Source organism: Lytechinus variegatus, chromosome 6 (assembly GCF_018143015.1).
Source record: "Lytechinus variegatus isolate NC3 chromosome 6, Lvar_3.0, whole genome shotgun sequence".
NCBI classification, from domain to species: Eukaryota; Metazoa; Echinodermata; class Echinoidea; order Temnopleuroida; family Toxopneustidae; genus Lytechinus; species Lytechinus variegatus.
Genome location: NC_054745.1, coordinates 18,576,468 through 18,600,541, shown reverse-complemented (window position 1 = coordinate 18,600,541; position 24,074 = coordinate 18,576,468). Strand labels below are relative to the sequence as shown.

The window sequence follows — 24,074 nt, the reverse complement described above, 5'->3', positions numbered from 1 at the left end:
ATGATCCGTATTTCATATACAGTAGATGGATATGTTTATATTATATAATTCTTCCATTTTAGAACTGAACCCTGCTTTTTAGACAAATTATAATAATATTGCAAAGTGTATTTCCCCGCTAATCGCCAGTATACCTACATGAACCTGTAGAGAGATTTACCTCATCAACCCCAACTTCTCCTTTCTGCTTATATTTAGCATGTGCTAGCCCTATTTTATTTTGTGAACCATTTGTAAAAAATAAACAAGTGTGTTCGTTTATATAATCAGATAATAGAATACCGCAATCATTAGTTTGGCATTGCTATATGATAACTTTTGGGGTGAAAGACGAGTCATGGGGAGCGTTTCATTTAGCATTTTACTCCGAATAATCGGACAACTTTCCTTGATTTTGATTGGTTGAGAAACACGGTTACTATGGTAACGGACGAAATGGGACGTCCGGTAAAACATCCGACAAGTCATTTCATGAAATGCTCATCTGTTTATCCATTCATCCCTTCTGGCATGTGCCATACGATACATTTATGAAGATAAGTAAAGAAAGCGTTTCCATTCGTGTTTTGCTGTCTAACAAGGTTTACTGTAAAAGTTCTGAAAATTCGTGCGGCAAGTTGCCAAACTTTGTAGGTAAATACGGTGTTTTGCCCTTATACTAGGCTGAAAAAAATTTGGTTCTCCCTGTTAAAAAAGTCCGGTATTCTCTTCCAGTGTGGGCGGTATATGAAAACGAGAAAGCTGATGAAAATAAGATAGCTAATGACTTAGTCATGACAAACAAATTATAATTTTCGTGTGTCTTTTTATCTATGAAATTTAAAGCATTTCAGAATTTCAGTTATTCCATTTTACAATAAGCATCATAAGCAATCACTATTCTGTTACCAACAAAAAGAAAAAACAACTATCATGAAACAGGGGTTACATAGCCGAAATTTCATGGTAAAATAAGAAATGAATTGTATTTGATGTCACTTAAATACATTGACATATATGATTATCTGCAGAACTCAAACTTTATTAACATTTCATTCTTAATTTGATTAACTTTGTAGCATTACATTTGAACATCTCTGCATTTATTAATGTTCAGTATACGCTTTAATTCCTCTCTCATGTAGTTGCTTATATACTCAACCTTTCAATATTTCATTTTTAAAATATATTTCTCTTGATTGTCACGGCATGATTTCCAATAGCATGTAGTTTTCCTAAAGTGCCCCATTACACTTATTCGGAATCGGCAGGTTATCAAGCAGAAACACGAACGAAAAAAAATATTCAAAAATCTAGAAATTTTTGGGAGGAACTTATGAATTCACACAAATTGGATTTGAAATTCAATAAATTGACCGGGTAAATCATACACTAGCAGTGGCAGACCGTGACCTGAAGGAGACAAAGCATTGGCGGGGCACAACACAAGAATACAGTGCCCCTCCAATGCTTTGTCCCCTCCGGGTCACGATCCGCCACTGTACACTAGTCGAAATGAACCGCAATTTAGTCAGATTGATCAATCGTGCTACATTCTTGGACATTCTTAATATTCTGACTGCATTCTGATTGCATTCGAAATATATTTTGTCATTTGTTTTGGGCGTCCCGAAGGTTTTGGTCATGTTTGAAACACTCGACGGGGTATTTTCGAACGGTGTTCTTAGTAGATTTAAATAACCAACTGGTGGTCGAACAATAGTCCTTTCATTCCGGCCAATTCTGCTTGATTCGGAATAAGTGTGGAATAAATGGGGGCTTTAAAGTTTGTGGTGCTAAATTCCTATTTCGGTCAGTGCATGACAACATTACATTACTTTTTTATCTGTTTTCCTTCTTGCATAGAAATAACATTTGCAGTGCATTCTGCTATATACATGCGTAACCGACTCCAGGGACAAACGACAAATTTGCATTTTTTTCAAATTTCATCAGCTCCAAATCTTAGGACGATCTACTGTCCCGGTTCAAAAATATTGCATTTGACGATGACATCTAATCTGTTCATGTGAGTACACGACGGGATTTTCAATAGATTTACAACGTTCTAGAATCCGTCCCCGTCGAGATCGCAAAAACTCGCTATTACATACTTACCATTAACATACCATCGGTCGGTCTGGAGTCGGTTTCGTTGGTGTGACGAAGCATTGGTTATTATGTAAATAAAATGTGCGAACCAAAAGTAGGATAAAAAAAATACGTATACCTCCATCAAATAATAATTACAAAAGCTTTCCAGAGCAAAAATTCCTATAAAATGTTCTTTCTGCATTTAATCGTCAGGTTTTCGATTGCTCTTGATATATTATACTGAACGGATTGTCACTTCTATTTTATCTTCATTATTTCCGGTCATGTACGTTATGCACTTTTCAAAACTATGACCATTCAATAGAACAAGTCATTAGTACCAGTCATTATCACATTTGCCTGTTTGCTATTATTACATAATGATTGATCACGTGATGAATTTCAGCCAATCGTTTCATAAGGATAAATGTCACCAGCGTACTTCAATTAAATATTCTAAAAATGTATCCCCATCCCCGTTGTGGAATATAAGAAGATACGTACGGGAAATTATTGAATTCCTTCTTTCCATGAAATAACAATCGAACAATTTTTACCAATGACTTTTCTTTACAACATTTTTCTTAACTTGAAAGCCTGACAAGCGAAAGATGCTCCGTAGACAGAAGAGCACGACTGATCTTGATACAAGAAGTTTGAGTGATGTCAAAGGAACAATAAGAGAGGGTAAGAAATTTGAAGGCGCATATACCAAAGATTCGTTTACCCAAAGGTTCACATGATCAGACTGTTTGATGTTCCGATGCTTTAGAAGTCCGGAAATTCGTTGATACGAAGTTCGTTATGCCAAAATCAAAATAAGATTTGTTCTGAAATTTCGATAGTCCGAAAAGGAAGAAAGGTCCGTGGAGTTCATACGTAACTTTTTTAACGCTAAATCTTTCTCCATTTTCGGACTTTCAAACCTTAGAATAAATAAATCGTTATTATTTTTAATTGACAAACCTATGGAACAATAATTTAATTTGGAGGGATTAACCTTTATAATATTTCAACAAATGACTAAAGAGCCAATTTCTTATTTTTTGACAACAAACAACGCAAACACAAACACGCACATTTCCAATTCCAGAATTACGAAACTTTGGAATGAGAAAACATCATCACCACCACCCTTTTAATCAACCTTTTCAAAATTTGATGCTTCCCCCCCCCCCCTACAGAACCAGTTGATCCCATCTACCACACGATCAAATGTGCTGCTAGTTTATCAGGATCCACTTCCGACATGGCCCGTCGAGGGTCAGTATCATCAACGATGTCTTCAGGAAGTCCGAAAGGGACGCCCTCTAAGTCGAAGCCGCAACAGGCGTCACCTGCTAACGAGAGTAATTTCCTGTTAGCACCCGATTCGCCGACGCGGAGATCGGGAACGCCAAAATCAGCACCGCATAGGTTAGTCATGGTTCCTCTAGTCACACTTGACAAATATTTATTCAATTACCATCATTCAGTTCATTCGAAAAGTTGTCTTTTGATCGAATTAACAAATAATGAGAAAAATATCACCACCCCGTTGATATTTAATAGTACGGCTTAGTAGCGATATTCATTTTTGGTCGAAGACATAGCAATGGACGATTTGGTGTTACAAATGTGACACATGAGACTTTGTATGTAGTGTGCCTCATTTAGTGACAAGTAAACTTTATTTTTCACGATAACGGACTTTATTTTTAAAAGTATATCTATGCTTCCATTCTAAAGTGCGCTTTCTATTTTATTGAAATGTCCAAATATTTTATGATTTCAGAGCTAATTATATTCTTTTCTTTACTTCCTCTCCATTTTATCCTACCTAAACTGTTTTTCTTATAAATCGCGTTGTTCTAATAAACTATATTAATGTTGATAACATAATGTCAACAACTTTTGTCCTGTATTTAAAATCAAACAATATCTGTATGTAATTAAAGGGAATTATGTCGTCTATTCATTATTAATTTCTTATTTGATATACATGAAAATTATGTTTTAATACTGAATATATTTCCCACAAATAATATTCAACCTATCTAACACGTTTGTACCAAACGTCACTGCACTAACTTAATATTCTGCTTTCCCTATTCCCCTTCTTTTCTTCTTATGGCATGCATATGAATCTGTTTCTGAAATGCAATTATTTTATTGATTTTGCATTTTTATTCCTTTATTCCATCTTTGAAATGTGAATTAATCTATATTCATTGTCGGCAAACGATCATTATTCCGACCTATGACCGGCAACAATTTACTCGAAATACTATCCACATTGAGAATTATTAATTTTATCTACTACTGAACCGATGTAAATTTTGAAAAAAAAATTAAATGAATATTTTTCCATATTATGAAATACATCTTATATGACAATATATTGATATCCACGATTATTTATTGTCAGTTTTATTTTTATACTTTTTTATTTTCGCTTTTAACTAACATTCCATTGCGATTAAACTTTTTATGAATTTAAAATCGAAATCTTGCTATGTACAACAAATTCTTGTCATTTGGGGTAATAAATCGACCTAAACAAACAAAGACACTGCATGTATTTGTTTTTTCTACCATGTTATTACTCTGTCAACGTCACATGCATTTTCGTGCAATGTCACATATATGTTCTTATTGTCACGAAATACCATATGTCCGTTTGTTATACACGTCCGTATATCGTCATGCACTGTCACCTGCACGTTCTCATACTGTCACGCGCATGTCGCTGCATTGTCACATGTCATTATGCTGCCATCACTATGATCTTGTATTGTCACACGCTGCCACCCGCATGTCCTTATGTATTACCACTTTGGGAAATGCATGTCCCTATATTTTAACAAAATGTCACCTGCATGTCCCTATATTGCATACACTGTCACTTGCCTGTCCTTATCTGTTTCTTATCATGTTCTTTGTATTACATCCGCATGGTTTGGTATTGGTACACGTTCTTTTATATATATTTCATCTCGTCTTGTTGTCTTTTGCATGTTTTTTTTTCATTCTGTCGCCCATTTCAATCGCATACCTTTATTCCACACATTGTTGCTTGCATGACCTAATCTTGACACTGTTACACTATTCCACGTGTTGTTAAGCTGACAAAACGTTGTCCTTTTTTTAATAACCCTTGCCTTCAACAAAATCCACCCCACACTTTACCTCATTGCACCTCCTGAATACACCCTATCCGCATCCATTTTACCCCATTGCACACCCACACGTCCGCTTACACATCCACGCTCCATCGAAAAACACTCATCAACCTACATGCACCCCGCCCATACCCTCATTGCACCCATCATACCCCCTCACACATCCACCCTTCTCTGAAAACACCCAACAACCTTAATGCACCCCGCCCACACCCTTACTGCATCTCCTATAACCTGCTCCCACACCCACGCTCTATCGGAAATCACCCATCAACCTTCATGCACCCCAACCTCCTCACCATGTACCACCGTACACCTACGCCTACCTTGACAATCCTTTACCCCCATAGATCCGTAGGGCAGTTTGGTAGTCTCGGTCGTCACTTTTCCTCCCCCCTCCATGATATTAACCAAACTCGGGAAAATCGTGTTTTTATTTTACCGTCTGCCGCCCCCACCGCCCACTCTACTCCCACACCCACCTATGTGGGGCGCCCTCGTGTCCGGTCGGCCATCAGCCCAAACCAAGCAGGAGAGGAATCAAGAAGGAAGATTCTGCAATCTTACGGGAAGAGCATGTCCTTTGATACCGAACCATGTGAGTATCTAATGATATATCCAGTCAAATTTTTAATAAATATCGAATATCTAGTATGGCGTTTCCGCAGAATGTTATCAATTAGGTGATGAAAACTAGCAACATCATGGCAAAGGAAGAAAACTGATTAAAGTCCAGAATAAAACATTATGTACAGTAGTGTTGAAGAAAAGCATGCTAGAGGGCTTAATCAGTAGAGCGTAAACCTGAACGGGGTTCAGGCACATGGTTTGATGATATCAAGAAAAGTGGTGGTCTCAGTAATATTGAGAGGAAGAGTTCAAGAGGAGAAAAAAAGACCGCTATATTCACAAGTTCTCCGACTCAGATGAGAGAGGAACGGTGATAAGATTTATGAAATTGGAACGAAATAAGTTATTATGGAAATGTTCTAGTTGATGGAATGTCTGTCTTCCAAATCCAGATATGGGTACATTTCGTTTGTGTTAGCTGTAATAAGAGCCAGATGAGGACTTTGATTTGAGATGAGAGTGCAGAGTTCCTTGACATTGAAACTCTGTGCAAAATGCATAGCACGTCGGTGTCTGTGCTACACAACCTTCCTGTGTCATTGCAAGCTTAGTTTACTTGAAATAAATCGCCCATGTTTATCCGTCTGATGTTTCTTTACGCTCTCTTTGATCGAAACAAATTAATTCATATTAGCCTATATCAAGTAAAACAAAACATTCTGGTCATTATTCCTTTTCAGCACACAAATCAAGCACAAATGGTCGAAAGAGCGAACCGCCACCTCCTATTGAGAATGTAAGTATGATGGACACAATGAAACATTCTTCATATCTTGTTTACACATATCTTTCAGCAAGAATTTTATCTCTAGAAAAAATAATTGTTCAAACCTACATGTAAGTAAAACAAGTTTGAGCAATTAGCTAGAAACGATGTATGTATATGATTAAAAACTAAGATAATGTTATTGATAATAATGATAATAAGTACGATAATAATTAATAAATAATCACAAAAATAAAGAAATTAATGGGTATCTTTACCATTAATTTATGAGTGTATGGATAGTAGACTCTGTGTACATGTATGTCAAATACTGCCATTTTGCCATTATACAGTGCGTCCCAGAAAAAACAAAACCGAGATTTATCGATGATTTATCATAACTTAATCACAAATACAATAGACAAATGACCTACCATTGTAAAGCTTAGAATCATCTCTTTCTTCTGAAATTTCTTAGATTATTTCTCTTTTACGCATGAGTGAGCAAAACCAATTTGAAGATTGGATACCAAAAAGTCATTTGGCGGGGGCCTATCTGAATATAAAAAGAAAATCACATGCCTAAAAAGTTAAATATCTGCTCTTTTATTTGATACCTCAATTAAAGAAAATGGTCAAGAAATAAGAAAGTTCTGGTTATTTGAAACAAGGCTTGATTTTCAATAATTTCATTAAATGAAGAGGTTTTACATGCTAGCGTCCAGACTCACTCGACACTCCGTTTTGTTGACGATCAGCCATGCATTAAGTCTTTTGTTACCGTGATTAAGGTATCAAATTAAAGAGCAAATATTGAACTTTTCAGTCATGTGACTTTCTATTTAAAATTAAGATACCCCCGCCAAATGAGTTTTTGACATCCTTTTGGGGAATTATTTTTGCTCACTCTTGCATGAATGAGGAATAATCTAAGTAGTACCAGATGAAAGAGGAGATTCTAAACGTAACGTTGGTAGGTCATTTGTCTATTGTTTTTATGATGACGTTATGATAAATCATCGCTAAATCTCGGTTTCGTTTTTTGTGGGACGCACTGTATCAATAATCTTATAGAACATTTTCTTCTCAATTCAGTAAAATTTTCCAAGTTTGCAGTGATATTTTCTTTCACCTCTTTCCTTCTTTTGCCGTGAATCTTTGCAATATGGGTGTAGCAAAGTGGTTTACTTTTTGTTCTATGAACTTCTTAAGTGTTCGCATTTTCACATTTCCTCCTGTATATTCATTAAACTTGATGCTGCATATCAATGATCATTTGTTTCAAAACAAAACAGAATTGTATTGGTTCATTGAGGTATATTGCTGATGTACGTCATACATTCTACGAAAATTTGTATTAAGAGTTGATTTATCTGAAAGTTGAATTGTTGTCCTACGTTTCCATAGCCATGTCTATTATTTCTCCCAGATTTCCTCCCGAATACCTCGTCCCTATTATATAATAATTATCCCCCTTCCCCCGCAAAGAAACGTTGAAAATCATCAGATTTGAGGTAAAACTATATGGTAATTAATGTATTTATTTTTTGCATTGACCCATTTCCCTCGAGAATAATTTTGACTTTGAGAATGATTTCCCCCTTTGCGCTACCATAGAATCCCCCACGTCACTCCTCTTCTGCCTCTGACGTCATGAATGTGCGGTTTACGTCCACCCTTCCAACCCGGCAAAAATATTCTGGTCGCGTTATTTCAAGTTCAGTCAAGTGTTGTAAGGTGACCTCAAAGAGAAATATTATATTTTGTCCATTCCGTTTTATGTGTATATATCGGCAATACTTTTGTTTTACTTTGCACGGTTATAAATCACATCCGCTTTATTGGTATGTATAACACGCAACCTTGGCTGGATGTGGTGTAAGGAAGAGAAAGAATGACGAATTTAGGCGAATTTGTTGTGTTTGTTCCTTTTGGCTAGGAAATGTGGTTCAAATTTATCATATTCAACCCCCCCCCCCCCCCTATATTAAGCCAATTAAAATGAAACGCCGTTATTTTTATTTAACTTGTAACAAACTGTTACCAAAATTCCAATATGGCTTGAATTGTCGGGTATTTTTTTTATCTCGGGCTATTGTCAATACATTGTGTTATACAACCGATGCGTAATGGTCGAGTGCAAAGTAGGGCGTTGATCAATTGTCTTTTTAGGAATACATTTTTTTGGAGAGGACACTTGGCCAATATGGGCATTATAAGGTAAAATTCAAGGAATGGATTCGAAAGGCCTATTTTTTATTTTCAATTCAGCCAAGATTGTGAGCATGTAGATCTACATGCACCTTTGTTTTGTACTGAATGCTCTTGTTTTTTTGGTGTAAGTGTATGATTTCTGGTATTTATGCTTTACTATTGCATGAATAATTGATTACGTGGTACGTGCTACTAACTTTACTAACTTAACCAACATGCTTTTTTGCTGTTATGCTTTGAGATAGCAAATGATAACAACAGGTCTATTTTTAATACACCGGTGTGGTTTATTATTGTGCGGAAACATGTATACACTAGCATGACTAGGGCATAGGGAAACACACATTGCGTCCAGGCACAATTCCATCTTCACGCTCTCATCATCATACTTAACATAACACGACTATTACCAGTCCTTGTTATAACTATTTAAAATTTTTCGTTATAATTTTTCCTGATTATTTTCAATATTAACACCAATATCACTGTTGTTGTTATCATTATTTTCCTATTAACTTCATCACCATTCATACTCACTTTTTGATCATCATAATGGCGCACTTCATTATCTAATGCATTCACTTGATATAGATTACCTATGGAGTAAGAACTTATGAAATATGATGTGCTTTGCTAACATGTAACTGAAACCGTATATTTTGGTATATTGTGGTACGATTACTTGATTGTGTATAGAACGGAATAGAGCCCTCCTCTCACTATCATACTTTCACAAAATCACACACAATCCTCTCCCATGTTGTACATGTACACGATAAAATGTGACAGATATTTAAACATCGCTGGTACTCTATTAAACGTGCGAAACTTTGACCACATATTTGGTGTTTGGTAAACAGCTTTTCAAAATGTAACTTGTCTTGATCAACAGTAAGTGACAAGTTTTTACGAAAAATTGGTCACAATTTTTGTCCAGCCCTATTTGGTCTAAAGTATTTAAGAACTGTTTTGTATATATGTTTGATAGGATATCAACATAGGTTATTTTGGGAGCGTATGTTAATTTTTTTGTAGGAATCCCATCAATGCTTCAAGACAATGAGAGAAGACGAACTTGCATGAAAATAATAACTAACCATGTTAGTATTAACGTGGTTATACCGAACACAATTGTTTCATAGTATAGGAAAAATATATCACGAGTGTAATGTGCAGAGTAAGGTAGTGTGTGTGTTAATTCTCAAACCATAACGATAATATTAATTGTCTCTAACATCAAAATTTTAGTTAATCTGCATGTTAGAAACATACTCATAATGTAACATTTGTTCTGAAGAAATAATTGTTGTGACATTCCATTAAAATACGTGTTTTCGGGATGATGTACATTTTTAATGGTTTTATGATACTAGTCTTTTGGATTTGTCATATTTCCAGCAGTGTTCCTCAAGGTTTCTTATTTGACCCATTCGTATTCATTGTAACGTGGCTAACTTCGGATTGCCATTGCACAGTATAGACAAGTGAAACAAATTCAATATAAAAAGGTAACAAATGTTTACACACGAAATTGAATTAAGGAACGGACTCCTTAAATTGTAAATTAATTGAAGTTGAAAAGGTGGCATGTTACGTTCAAGTGGAAATTATATAAATATATATGTATATATATATATATATATATATATATATATCAATGCGTCCCACAAAAAACGAAACAGAGATTTATCGATGATTTATCATAACTTAATCACAAAAACAATAGACAAATGACCTACCATTGTAAAGCTTAGAGTCTCTTCTTCTGATATTACTTAGATTATTTCACATTCATGCATGAGTGAGCAAAGAAATTTGAATATGGGATAGCAAAAAGTCATTTGGTGGGCTGTATCTGGGTTTCAAAAAGAAAACCAAGTGTCTAAAAGGTTCAATATCTGCCCTTTAATTTGATACCTCAATTACAGAAAATGGTCAAGAAATAAAAAAGTTCTGGTTATTTGAAATAAGGCTTGAATTTCAATAATTTGGGCTAGCGTTCAAACTCACTCAACACTCCGTTCTGTTGACGATCAGCCATGCATTAAGTCTTTTGTTAACCATGCGATAGTTTCTTTGAGAAACCGGTGAAAACACGTTTATTTAATGAAATTATGGAAATACAAGCATTGTTTCGAGGGAACATAACTTTTTTTACTTCTTGATCAGATGAAAGAGGAGATTCTAAGCTTTACATTGGTAGGTCATTTGTCTATTGTATTTGTGATTAAGTTATGATAAATCATCGCTTAATCTCGGTTTCGTTTTTTCTGGGATGCACTGTATATATGTATATATACATATATATGTATATATATATATAATAATAATAATAATAATAATAGGCATTTATATATGTATCGTATAGTTTCCATAACCAGTATAGCGACTTTTCTTTGGCACCTGTCTCCATTTACTATACACACACACAACGTAAATTTCAGTACTAAGTTATTTTTCTAAGTCAAGAGAGGTCAAAGCAATATTCTTGGATCTTTTACTTTCATGACTAATTGTCGTTGTGTTTAATTTTCATTAGGATGCATCGACCAGCCCTGCGCCGGGGAGGGAGTATGTGTGTCTCTATGACTTTGAAGGCATGCTAAGAGACGACCTTTCACTAAAGTAAGAAGGGTTTTTTCTATAGAAATGGGTATACAATGGGTGGTGTATATTTCTCTTTACCCACACAGATACACAACTAAAGCCTTATTTCAATCTCCCTTTCCTCCTTAAATTGTCATAGATTGTTTCTTTAAACCTTTACATAATGTAAAAAATCAAGTAATTTAATTAACACAAGTCAAAATGTAAAACATTCGGAAGATTTCATTAAACAAAATGCCTTTTGTTTATTAATTAATTTTCAATTTTGATAGCAAAATGATTTGCCTCAAGTAAACATTTTTACCAGGGGCAACACAATATACTCCAATGAAATGAAATCTTTATTTATTTACACATAGTAAAATCAATGGAATCAAGGATTCTGAAGTAGGGGGTGCAGATAATAAATTTTGTAACTTCAGCTATATTACTATGTTCAATGGGCAATTTCATGCTATTCCCATATCGATTAGTAACTTAGGATTTATTGCATATCCCTATTTTCTTATTCTAGGGCTGGCCAAAAAGTTCGAGTAGCCGAGGATGAGGGTTCTGATTGGTGGAAGGTAAATAGGTTGTACCATTACTTTGAAGGGGTCGATGTTATCAGAGGTAATGAAGCAAAGAAGAGGCGTAGAATAGATCCCATTGAATTGAAAAGGTGCATCCTAATGACGCGCACTCATCACGAAAATGCATAGAACTGCTTTCGTAGTTAAGACAGTTTTATATTCATGCGAATTTTTTTTACCAGCTACTTGGCGCTGAAATCATGAATTATCGTTTCTTCCCATGCTACGTTAATGAATTTGGCAAAATATTTAGACCAAATATCATCAAACTAGTACATAAGTCAAAACATTCATCCTCATAATCATCACTGTCCTCATAATAAAGAATTGTACAGGCGGCCGTCATCTAAACTTGTTCTCCAGAACCTTGCCTTCCAAGACAAGTTTCTCAAGAGGGAATCATAATGTGTATCAATGGTTTTGTTAAAGATTCGAGACACTGCACTGATTCTGTTCAGGCATATTAATTATAATTCCAATTCTCATTTACCGAATGTATGTTTTCTACAGGATTTTCTCATCTTAAAAGATAACCTGAACACTCCCTTTTAGTCATACATCCATTTGTTCCCTATTTAAATCAGTTGAACTTGAATCAGAATCTAGTTCAATTCAGCCATGAAGCTGTGATATTTGCTCAAACAATGAAATCATTTCATGCATTAATTCGTCGTTAAAAATTTAATCCTGTAAAGTATTTTTGCTGCTGTTGGTTTAAGTTGTTCTTGCGCTTCAAACATCTTTTAATGTGCAAAGTGTACTATATGAATTTCGTGTTTACACTTGGAAATTTCTCTGATTAATAAATATTAATGTATTCAGTCGTTATAACAAAGTTATTCTGACGCTTTAGTACCTCAATATATCAAAGTGAACTTAGTAATACTTTTTTCTATTCTTTATACTCTGAAGCGCATAGAGTAGTAGTTACTTTCTGTTATATCAGTATATCAGTATATACACACAGTAAAAACGCTGTTTACGATATGAACTTTACAGTATTTGTTTAACCGTTTAAACAATCGTATTTAATTTATTGAAGATTAGCTGTTGAAAATTGAACTTTGCTGCTTAAGATTTAAACACTTGTTTAAATCGTTTAAACAATTACTGTAAGGTTCAGACAGTAAACAGCGTTGTATTTTTTTGTTGTGTACACTCTGTTATATTTTGTTATTATCATCATCATAAATGATTGTATTCAATAATTATTAATTTATTTCCCAGGGGGATTGTGATGGTCGGTTTGGATATTTTCCAGCATTCTGCGTGACTTTCCTCCAACCCTGGGAGAGAGTAATGATAGTAGTACATAGCTTCAAGGCATCCAACGAGAAAGAGGATGGTCTTACGCTGCGGAAGGGACAGGTAGGGGGAAGATTAGAGCTGGAAACCTTAACCGTGTGTGTTCGAGTTTTGTCAGACGCGTATCAATCAGAAATGATTATTTACGTCTGGGACCGAACTTTAACGTCACTATCCGAAAGACGTGACCAGGGCTCGAACCTCTGCATCAATTTGTAACTTCCCCACAGCTTGAATTACAGGCACACGCCACAACGCCCAGTTACAGCAGTTTCAACGAACCTAGAGGGCGTCTACGCTTTGTAGTGTTGACGACCTCTACGTTCGTCGCATGGTAGTTCCTATATTGAAGTGTACTTGTTTGTTTCTTTCCCTTAGAAATAAAACAAATTTTGTTCGGGAAGAAACTAATAGCACTTTTATTCCCAAAAATCTACACCATCTTTCGGTGTGCTTGTTTTTCCTTAGGAAATTGAATAACTTTTTAGTAAAGAAGAAATCCCAAAATTTACACCACGTTTTTACCAAAAGTCTATTAATATTTCTCATTATTATTTTACGTTGTATCCCTCCGTAGGTTGTGATTCAGATGTCCCCTGAGGATAATGGTTGGAGTCAAGTGAGGACCGGGCGCAAAAGTGGTTATTATCCGTTCCAGTATCTCGAAGTATTTGGAAAACTGAAATAAACTTTTTTTTGCGCTATTCTGCCAATGAGTACGAAACCATCCGACTCTGAGGTCAGAGATGGAAACTTCCTTCTTGCGAGCAACCATTAAACATACATTTTAGTCACTGCAACGTGGTTACATATTTTTGACTCGTATAGGTCTCGCAGCCTCGGAATTATGTACCTTTGTGATTCGATCCAGGTCTGACATCCTGGTGGGTGTTTCATGAAGCTGTCCGTAAGATACGATGATTTTGCGCACGACTGGTGATACTTTCTTGTGCTATGTAATATCCCTATGTTATTGAGTTATGACCTCAGAACATGTTTCAGTCGTGCGCAAAGTTTTTCGTAACTTACGAACAGCTTTATGAAACGCCCACCTGCTCTTGAACCACAGTGTTTTCTTGAAAAAAGTACCTAGGTTTTTGCCAAGATACGTCAGGGATCCAAGAAAGCTTTATTTAACATGCATAGTGGGTCGTCAAAAATATCTATCTTGCAATGATTCGCTGATGAGTAGAAAAACTTGCGTGTTCAATACATTGTTCAATGAGCTCGTTTTTTTTTTATAGATTCACAACTTTGTGTATGGATACAAACACCAAAACAAGGGTTGTTGAAAATCAATTCATAGCATGTGACATTGTTATCTTATACAACAGTACATTAGTAGCATATGTAACATTTATCCTGTCTGGTTTCATCATGGTTAAGAAACGTTTGAAATTGGGGAATTTGTCCCAAAATCTTACGTGCGATGTTTTATTTCACAAAAATCGCATCACCAAAGATATGATTGTGTTATCATTTTGGCAAGGTGTACAACGTGTAAGTCTTGTACCTATTTTTATCGCTATTTTTATTGGAATCAATTTCCATGATCATGCATATTGTGACACCAAATTGTACAGTTGTAAATATGTATTTTAAGATGAAATCAGATGTACATATATATTTTGGAATTATTTTAAGGATATACTCATGTTTTCTAGAACATTCTTTGAATTGAATTTATTCCATCCCTGCGAAATGGAATAGAATATTCCCCGGTTTATAGAAACTAATTACCTCACCCAAAAACGAGTTAGCGGAACGATCGAAAAACAGGGATGTTCCGATCGATGTGATTACCACTTACAAAATGTAAATGGAAGACCTAACTAGCAATATATATTATGAACAAAATATATTTATACCACATGAAAAATATATTTATTTTGTAAAAGTGTGTTGCAATATATGTTGGTGAGGGTGAAACAATTCTGTGTGTCCATGTTATTTTGTTCTTTACTTTGTGCATTCAGTGGCAGCACGAACTTACTCATATGAATTAATCTATCTATCACAAGATCGTCCGGTTCATTTAGAACAATGAATCTTGTTACAATTTGCTAAAGAAGTTTAAAACCCAGATGTAAAGTGGTTTATTAATCACTTTTAATTCTTTTTACAGACATCTGTTTCTGTACTATAATAATGAAATAGATATTCAGTACAAGCCTTATCATTATCAGACAAGCGATAATATTTGTAGCAATTCAGTAGGTTTAGTAATACCCAGTAATAATGATAATAATATGGTCAATTTATATGGCGCAGCTACTATAATTGCATTTACTCTACTGCGCTTGATACTTAATATCATACTATTACCCCGCCTGTAGCTAGTCGCCATATGGCTGCTAAAGCATTCAAGGAATAAATACTACTGGGTACCAATTCACCTCACCTGGGTCGTTTGCAGCACAATGTAGGTAAATTTTTTGCTGAAGGAAAACACGCCATGGCTGGAATTCGCACCAACGTCCCTCTGATCGAAAGACGATAGTCGTAACCACTAGACCACGATGTGCCCTCACCCCATCAACACTATTTAGGCACTGCTTGTGACTCTGATAATCCGATACAGTGATACTGATACTCGCTAATCGTGCGATCGTAGATCACAGAACTGTTCATTCTTAAAGCGAGGTAGAGGTTGAATGGACAACAACGAGAAAATGATCTTTTGTTGATTGGTTTAGTGCGATCAAAATGAAAACTTGCGAAGCATTGTCTTTTTAAATGTACTGAGAGGGGTTTTAATTAGAGCATGTTTAGTAGGCTTACCACTGTTTGCACGCCACGAGTTTACTTCGCTTCCGCATCGTGGTTAATGCACAAGCCATTGGTATAGCCTTTGGCAAAGTTTGACCATGAGCACTGTCTAGGTTCACTGGAATAAACAAGTTTGATTGCGCCATATACGGTATTCCTTTCGAAGGGTGAACCATTTTAAGTCTGCATCTTGCCACGAGTTAAATTGCGCCTTATATATTTTATTCATTGCATCGAATAATCTCCTTCGATTGTTGTTGTTGTTTCAAATGTAATTGATAGTCTTCCACTGTTAATTATTTTAGTCAACATGTGGTGATGTGCAATTCTTGAAAGTGTGTGTCTGCGCAAATCTATATTCAATTGCAATGCTGAGAGGATTTATCGTTTATTGATTGATTGATAACTAATTAATTATGGTTATTACGGAAATGACGCAATGCAATCGGAAAGGGATTAAAAGCATAGCGTTATTCCTTTTTAATTTTGAACACCGCAATGTTTTCTTGCTGACAGCGGGTGGATAATCACAATTATTTCGTAGCCTTCCTTTACGCATACCCCTCGCGAAGGAACGGTGGATATTTCTGGACGTCGAACGTAAAAAATTAGATGTTCAGTTTTTAAGTGGATATATAGGCCTGCTTATATCGGGATTATTACGTGTAAGTCAAGTCCACCCAAGAAAGGTGTTGATTTGAATAGATAGAGAAAAACCAAACTAGCATAATGCTACAATTTTCATCAAATTTGATGTTAAATAAGAAAGTTATGGCATTTTTATTTTTTTTTTTTAAAAAAACATGCAGTTATGCACAACTTAATGACATGCAAATGAGACAGACGATGATGTCCCTTACTCACTATTTATTTTGTCGTTTAATGTTTGAAATATACGATATCAAATTTTTACAGATTTGACAATAAGGACCAACTTGACTGAAACATATAGTATTAAAAGAATGCTAGTTCCACATGTTCAGGGAGGAATTAATATTTGTTTCACTTGACAATGAGAAAATGGGAATACTTCATATAATAAAATACAAAAGAAATAATTAGTGGATGATACAATCAGCTAGTCTGCTCATTTGCATACCGACCAGGATGTGCACATAATTGAACGAAACTTTAAAATGTCATCACCTTATTTACATCCAATTTTGATGAAATGTTATGCTTGTTAGATTTTTTCTCTTTTTATTCTAATCAACTTTTTATTTGGGATGGGATTTGTCCTTTATGTACGCCATAAAAACATGCGTCGGTTTTATACACAGTCATTGGTGTTAAGCACCCCACCCCACGACAGGGTATTCTCAAGCATCTATTCCACACTGCCTAGCCACTTTCCTGGTGAAAGGGGTAGTTTAGGGAAAAATTGATGCTTCAAGTAGTCGATATGTCAGGCTTTGTTAGTCGACTTTGTGCATCATCTGTGTATGATTGCTTCACTCCACCGACTTGTATATGCCTTGAACACATAACAGGCGACTACGACGTCGCCTTGGTTGATGTTCAATTCGAAAAGTCATTATCGTTTGCCTTACCAGCAATAACCAACTTGATCCTGTATGCCCTTAGTCCGTTCCACTGGGGAGCATACCAAGAAGACATCCCACCCCAGATTGTCGAGCAATTTACTGGGTGCATGCTGGCGGATCCAGAAGGGCAGCTGCCCCCCCCCCTTGTGAGGACCAATTAAAATTTTTAATGTAAAAATGCCATTAAAATAGAAATACCCCCCCCCCCCCCATTTGAAAGTGAAGACCTTTTTTGCTGGTTATTTTTTTCCTCGGGAAAATGTGCCCCACCCCCTTTCTAAAAAAAATCCTGGATCCGCCCCTGTGGGTACCCATTAACAACTTAATGCCTTGCCAAAAAACGTTAGCATCGCGGCGGGATTCGAAGGCACGGACATGATGGTTAACCAATTGTTAACCTTTGAGGTTGATAAGTTTGGTAGACCAGGGACCCTTCTTACAAAGAGTTGCGATTTTTCCAATTAACCACAACTATGGAAAGTCAGCAACGTCAACAAATTAAGCATGTTCAAAATGTTTCCTAGGATGTATATTCACACATTCATTTGTTTCTTGAAAGTTCAGTGTGCAAGGACATTGTTCAAATTTCTTGTAGAAAATATGAAAATGATGTTTTTCCATATAATTCATCAATCGTAACTCTTTGTAAGACGGGACCATGGTTGCCGTTTTACAAAGACTTAATTGTGATCAACGTCAACTTTATGGAAATCATTTAGTGTCATAACATTCCCAACAAAATAAATGCTCAATCTTATTTTGTGGAGCACACTGATGGATGTATAAATAAACAAAAAACATTTAGATGCTGGTATTGCTGGCTTTTCATAGTTGCTGATCGGATCAATCGCAACTCTTTGTAAGACGGGACCGAAGAGGGCGTTTTATCCACGTTGGACAACTTTCTGTCATTTCGATTGGCTGACGAGAGGTATCCGACTGTTGTTATGGTAACTGTCAGATGGAACCGATGTTTCCAATACATCGACCTTTTTTATGAGTGTGGATGTAAGGACGCTGACGCAAGCCATAGAGTATTGTTCACCAGTTTGCGGTATACTATTTGGGTTATTTTTCGAATCATAAATATTTTGAGAACCGTAAGCCCAAAGAATGGCGATCGAAAATTATTGATTGATTAATTGATTGGTGTTAAGATGAACATAATTTTCAAAGGTGCATGTAATAGTTACCTGTATTGCGGCTGTTCAGAGAGAATTTCAAATTACTGTGCATTATTTTGAATATTTATGCGCTCTCGGAATTTGTTTTAACAAGCACAAAGGTTGGTTAAATCATGGAGCTCCATGGAGTTAAATCTAAACCTACCAAGTTTATGATCCCATTTTTTTTGCTTGCTTTTGTCTACAGCAAAAATTTGGTATGTTGATTTTTAAAGTATAAACAACTTGTACTTTTTTTTTTACAGTTCTGAGGGTGTGGCCGTTAATACTCTCTAAATGCAAATGGGCCAATCTGGCCCCTAATCACACTCCTCAGAGTCCTGATGGAATTAGATTTCAATCTTTCAAGAGTATTTTTACCTTTTTTGGAGTGAAAATGTTCATCTTTTACGCTTTCACTCAAAAAATGTAAAAATAAAAATCTTGAAAGATTGAATTCTTATTTTATCAGAACTAGTCCCTCATCTCGCTCTGAGTTTACGATTTCTGCTTCAAGTGTATTGTTCTCGAATTTTATCTTATGTTTTTATGACGGAATGTAAATGAATATTTATTTTAAACATGCTGTATACTATATCTTGTAAATAGTTATGTACAAATTGTTAATATTACAAATGTATATAATGGTATAATAACATATATTTTACAAAATAATGTATTGTGTATAGTTTTTGTTCACACCATTCATGATCTGCATGATCTATGGTACATATTTCGCAATACAATCGTTGCAATTGAAGGGTTAATATAAAAAAAAACCCATGTGGTTTTAATTTGTACCATTATCTGTATAGCATTTCTTTAAAAATAACTGCTCACCATCTGATAGATTCAAATGAATAGGCAAATCAAACAAGCTCTATAATGAAAATGTTTGGGAATGAAATATGAATACAGTGAAATGCATCATATTATTAAAAAAAAACTTGTTGAGAAAATCGCTTTTTATGGAATTCATATTACATGGCATATAGGAGAATTTGTAACTTTGTTAATTTTCTATGAATTTTCACAAAATCTTAACAAAACCGTTTCTTTTATATTTTTGTTTTTTAATTAACTTGATCGTGTTTTTAATCCTTGACTTGATCATGTTGATGTTTTCTTATTTTCCCTTTGATATGAAATTTAACCCTATCTAGGCCAGGGTATTTTGGGAGTTCATATAGCGGGGGAGGGCCTCCCATGCCCCCCCCCCCCTTGAGATCTCGGCGGTTGGCCGCGCTATCGCGCCGAAAATTGGCACGCAGGTTGTCTTGGACGTAATTTACAAAATTTTATAGTATTTTATTTAATGCAAATTGGTATTAAGTGATCATGCTAATTTATGCATAATTAGTATCCGAAATCACACTTTTCCCTCTAACTCCCTAAATAAAGATCCAAATGTTTGGATCTTTGGAAACTCTTTGTTGCGTTCTTAACAAGTGTACTTGAAAAGAAATGGCAATATCAGATCAATTTCTTATGTATTTTATTGTTTTTTAACATTTTGCTTTTCATTGATTTTTCACTGCAATTTGTTGGGGACTCTTGAGAGATCATTAACAGCATAAAATAAATACATTTGGACCAGCAAAACTAAAAATAATCATACATTTATGATTTTTGGTTGAAAACACAATCTGCATTGACTTTGTACACGAAGTCACGTTTTCTAGCAATTTTTGGTCAGACATGCACCTACATAGTGTTAAGTAATTTCGGAACCGCGTACCCGGGTGACGCAAAACTGGTCTCAAAAGTTGCGCAAGACTTGAAAGTAAAAAGTTAGCGAGCGGTGCGGTCAAAAAAAATCTTGCGGCGAACATATTGCGCGAATCGTTGAGGATTGGCCTCCGCCCCCCCCCCCCACGACCTGGATAGGGTTTAGGGGACACTTTTTAATAGATTTTCAGGCCGAACAATCTTTACATCTGGAGCCCGTAACACAAAGCTCAGCAATGATCGTAGAGCATGTTTCTACGATTTATTGCATAGACTACAATGTACAATCAATCGTAAAAATCAAGCATACGATCAATCGTTATGCTTTGTGTTACGGAGCCCAGCTCTATTTATGGACGTGAATACACTGGCAAAATATATTTTATAAGATTCTAGATAAAAAAAAAACAACGAACGTAGAGGGTAGCCGTGTTTTGATGCCCTCTCTTTTTGTTCTATTAGCATTTCGAAAAAGAATCTGAACCTTCCGGCAATATCCTAAGTGCTTTTATTTATATCTCCATTGTGTTGAAGCGGAATAGCGATAGCAACCAATCGCATTCACTTCTCTGTATGGCGTAATTATTGGCAAGTATGACAGAATTACACAGTAGTCTAAAAATACGTATTTCTGCGTACGTTTAATATTTTCTTAGTCACTTCAGGATAATTATGAAACATAATTTATTGAATACAGAGGCATTGATGCATCCTATTATTGAGAAACCATACATGATTATAAAGTACCCATTTGAAAATCCAAGAATCATAATTGAGTCTGAAAAAATACATAGCATTTGACTTAAAGATTTTTTTTCCATATTTAAGTTTTCAAAACAAACCACGTTTGGAGGTGTTTGAAATGATAAGTAAAAAAATACAATAAACGATAAGAATAAACGGAAAAAATCATCATGAACGAAGGAATGAATGCAATATTGTTTTATTATTTGGAATTTTACACTAGTCATTATGATTAATTGTTTTCTTTCTATGCATCTATCTTCTGATTGGCATTTCTCTTATATTTTCAAAACATTTATGTTCATATTTCCCATTGATTTTCAAAGAATGGCAAGATGGTTTTCGAAAGATTAATCAATAAAGTTATGTATCTTTTTGTCAATGTGCTTTCGACACATGGCTTGAAAAAACAAATATTTCGATCGAAGACTATATCACAAGGTTAGTAATAACTCGGTCACATTTGTTCTACGGCGGCCGTACAGCGAGTCGAATACAGCCGTTTTAACATTTTTTGTACCAGCAAAATGTAGGTGGTTTGGATAAAATGAATAAGACAGCTGTTTTAGACTCGCCGTACGACCGCCGTAGAGCAAATGTGACCGAGGTATAAGGTAGCGCAGTATTCACTATAACTGAAGCTATTTTGGAGTTGGATAATTTTCCTAATTCTTTCTGTTTTTATGATATGAGCGACTTTAAGAACGACTGGTGATACTTTCTTACGCGCTAAACCATCGCCAATGAAATATACCACTTACCACAAGAAATGATCACCAGTCGTTCTCAAAGTCTCTCTTAACTTACGAACAGCTTTATGCAACACCCACCGGGTCTCTTAGGCTCTCGTATTTTTTACGAATTTCTCCTCGAAACCCTTTAAGAAATTTTGTTTTCTTTATTAGCCACACACCTACATGGTTATCCTTTGAAAAAATGGCTCGTATTCTAAAGTCAGGTTTGTCTTAGACCATAGACCGTGGTCTAATCTCTGTGCTAAAGTTATGAGAATCCAAACATGTCAAAATTGTCTTTACATTGTATGTTTATGTTTGCTGTGCTCTTACCTATTTCGTTAATGGTGAAAATATCTCATCATTTCCAGACAGTTAATTATTTCTCGAGTCAAATTACCTGATACATGGAACCTCTACTCTTCGACTTTGAATTAGACCAGAGTATGAATTAAACTTGACTTCAGAATACAGACCATAGACTTTTATCATTATTAACTTGAACAAAGCGATGCGCTGTGTTTAGATGATGGTGTAGAAGGTCGGTTAAATTTATATGATGTCTTCTATACTTCGATTTCTCAATTGTTTCATTATAATTGACGTTATGTAAATCGCAATAAAACGGTATCAACAGATACAGAAGAGAATAAATTTACTGTCAACTTATCAGAGAAAGGAAAATATGTTTGCAGATATTATTTCCTTTTCTATCAATATTATTTTTAATTTGTCATTTATCATACCATAGTAGGAAAGAAAGAAAGAAAGACATTGTTTTTTATTCTTTGTGAATTTAGGTTTTACTTTTTTTTACTTCGTGATCATTCATGGACGTGTTGTTCGAGAATGATAAACATTTAGCTTATACGCTGGGAAAGTTGTAGGCCATACGTCAATCATTTTTGTGCGCATGTCCATTGCCACAAGAGGCGGAGTCAAATAGTCCATTACTCTCGTCGCTATACTTGGAGACATAGCTGTGTATGGAAGTGAAAAGAAAAGTAGCTATTGATTTCGAAATGCTATGGGTCAGCTAAAACGACGTTTCCCAGTGTTTATACCTTAACTTAAACCTTACTTTAAGAGTACAATTATTGAAGGGCATAAATAGCTTAGAAATCGTTTAGAATGGGTTTGCCATTCAGATAATATTGCACCTACTTGCCATGGAGAGAAAATAATAAAAGAAATAAATTTTGTGAATCCCTACAGTCATGACTCGACAGAATTTTATTTTTATTCTGTATGCTTTATATGATGTGTAATAGAAACTGCGGTTAAGAAAGAGAATGTTTAGGTCTTTGAGGCAGCGCGTCGGAATAGCCAGATCGCCCTGGCCTGCTCTAACCCAAGATTAAATCATGTTTTTGAGAAATAGCTAGATCATCTAAGCACTCTTTGCACGAGGATACGACATGGAGCTACTAATATTACCCCAGCTAATCGTGTTGCGCACAATGCGCTCTGGTATTCGAAGAATTTCTTCCCATTCACCTCACTGGGTTGAGTGAAGCACAATGTAGGTAGATTTCTTGCTGAAGGAAAACACACCATGGCTAGGAATCGAACCCACATCCCTCAGAATGAAAAACGAGAGTCATAATGATTAGTTCACGTCGCCCCCACAGAATCCTGTATGGAGTACCCCAGGGCAATTATTTCGCACCTTACATTTTTAATATCCCATCTTGTTTTAGACAAACACTTTCACATATCCCTTCTGAGGAACAGCATAGTTATGGGTGCTAAATAAATTCGGACATCAGATTTACCTCAGAAAACACCTTTAGCTTTGAAAAGACAAAGTTCGTATATTTCAAAATCAACTGCCTTACCGGATCCAGGATTTTGAAATGTATGACGCACTCGTGAATAGCAATTAGAAAGTTGAATTTTAGGACGTGAACTCTTTTTTTTTCAAACTCTGAATCATTGTGAAGTATTTATTGAAACATGCCTTTTTAGGCAACATGTCATGTAAGCACTCCAACGAACTCGATAATTGGCCTCCAATTATAACTAACAGCACTGTGTTAAACTGTATAAAGTTTTCAAATGAGTCGAGTGACTGCAATTGAGGACACTAAGAAAACAGTGAGGAGCGCAGGTTGATGAAAGATA

At 35.5% G+C, this 24,074-nt stretch overlaps 1 protein-coding gene across 2 annotated transcripts in view; it reads left to right on the top strand.

Moving 5' to 3' along the window:
- The window catches only part of LOC121417133, a 33,318-nt gene extending 16,542 nt beyond the window's left edge, over positions 1-16,776 (top strand). For both annotated transcript variants that reach the window (XM_041610717.1, XM_041610716.1), the window contains 9 exons: positions 2,670-2,760; positions 3,258-3,489; positions 5,753-5,832; positions 6,545-6,600; positions 8,188-8,307; positions 11,324-11,409; positions 11,906-11,957; positions 13,191-13,331; positions 13,846-16,776. In XM_041610717.1, the coding sequence (XP_041466651.1) occupies positions 2,670-2,760; positions 3,258-3,489; positions 5,753-5,832; positions 6,545-6,600; positions 8,188-8,307; positions 11,324-11,409; positions 11,906-11,957; positions 13,191-13,331; positions 13,846-13,956 (969 nt within the window). In that variant the 3' untranslated portion in view covers positions 13,957-16,776. The remainder of the gene's footprint in view (positions 1-2,669; positions 2,761-3,257; positions 3,490-5,752; positions 5,833-6,544; positions 6,601-8,187; positions 8,308-11,323; positions 11,410-11,905; positions 11,958-13,190; positions 13,332-13,845) is intronic.
- Positions 16,777-24,074: the final 7,298 nt, after the last annotated feature.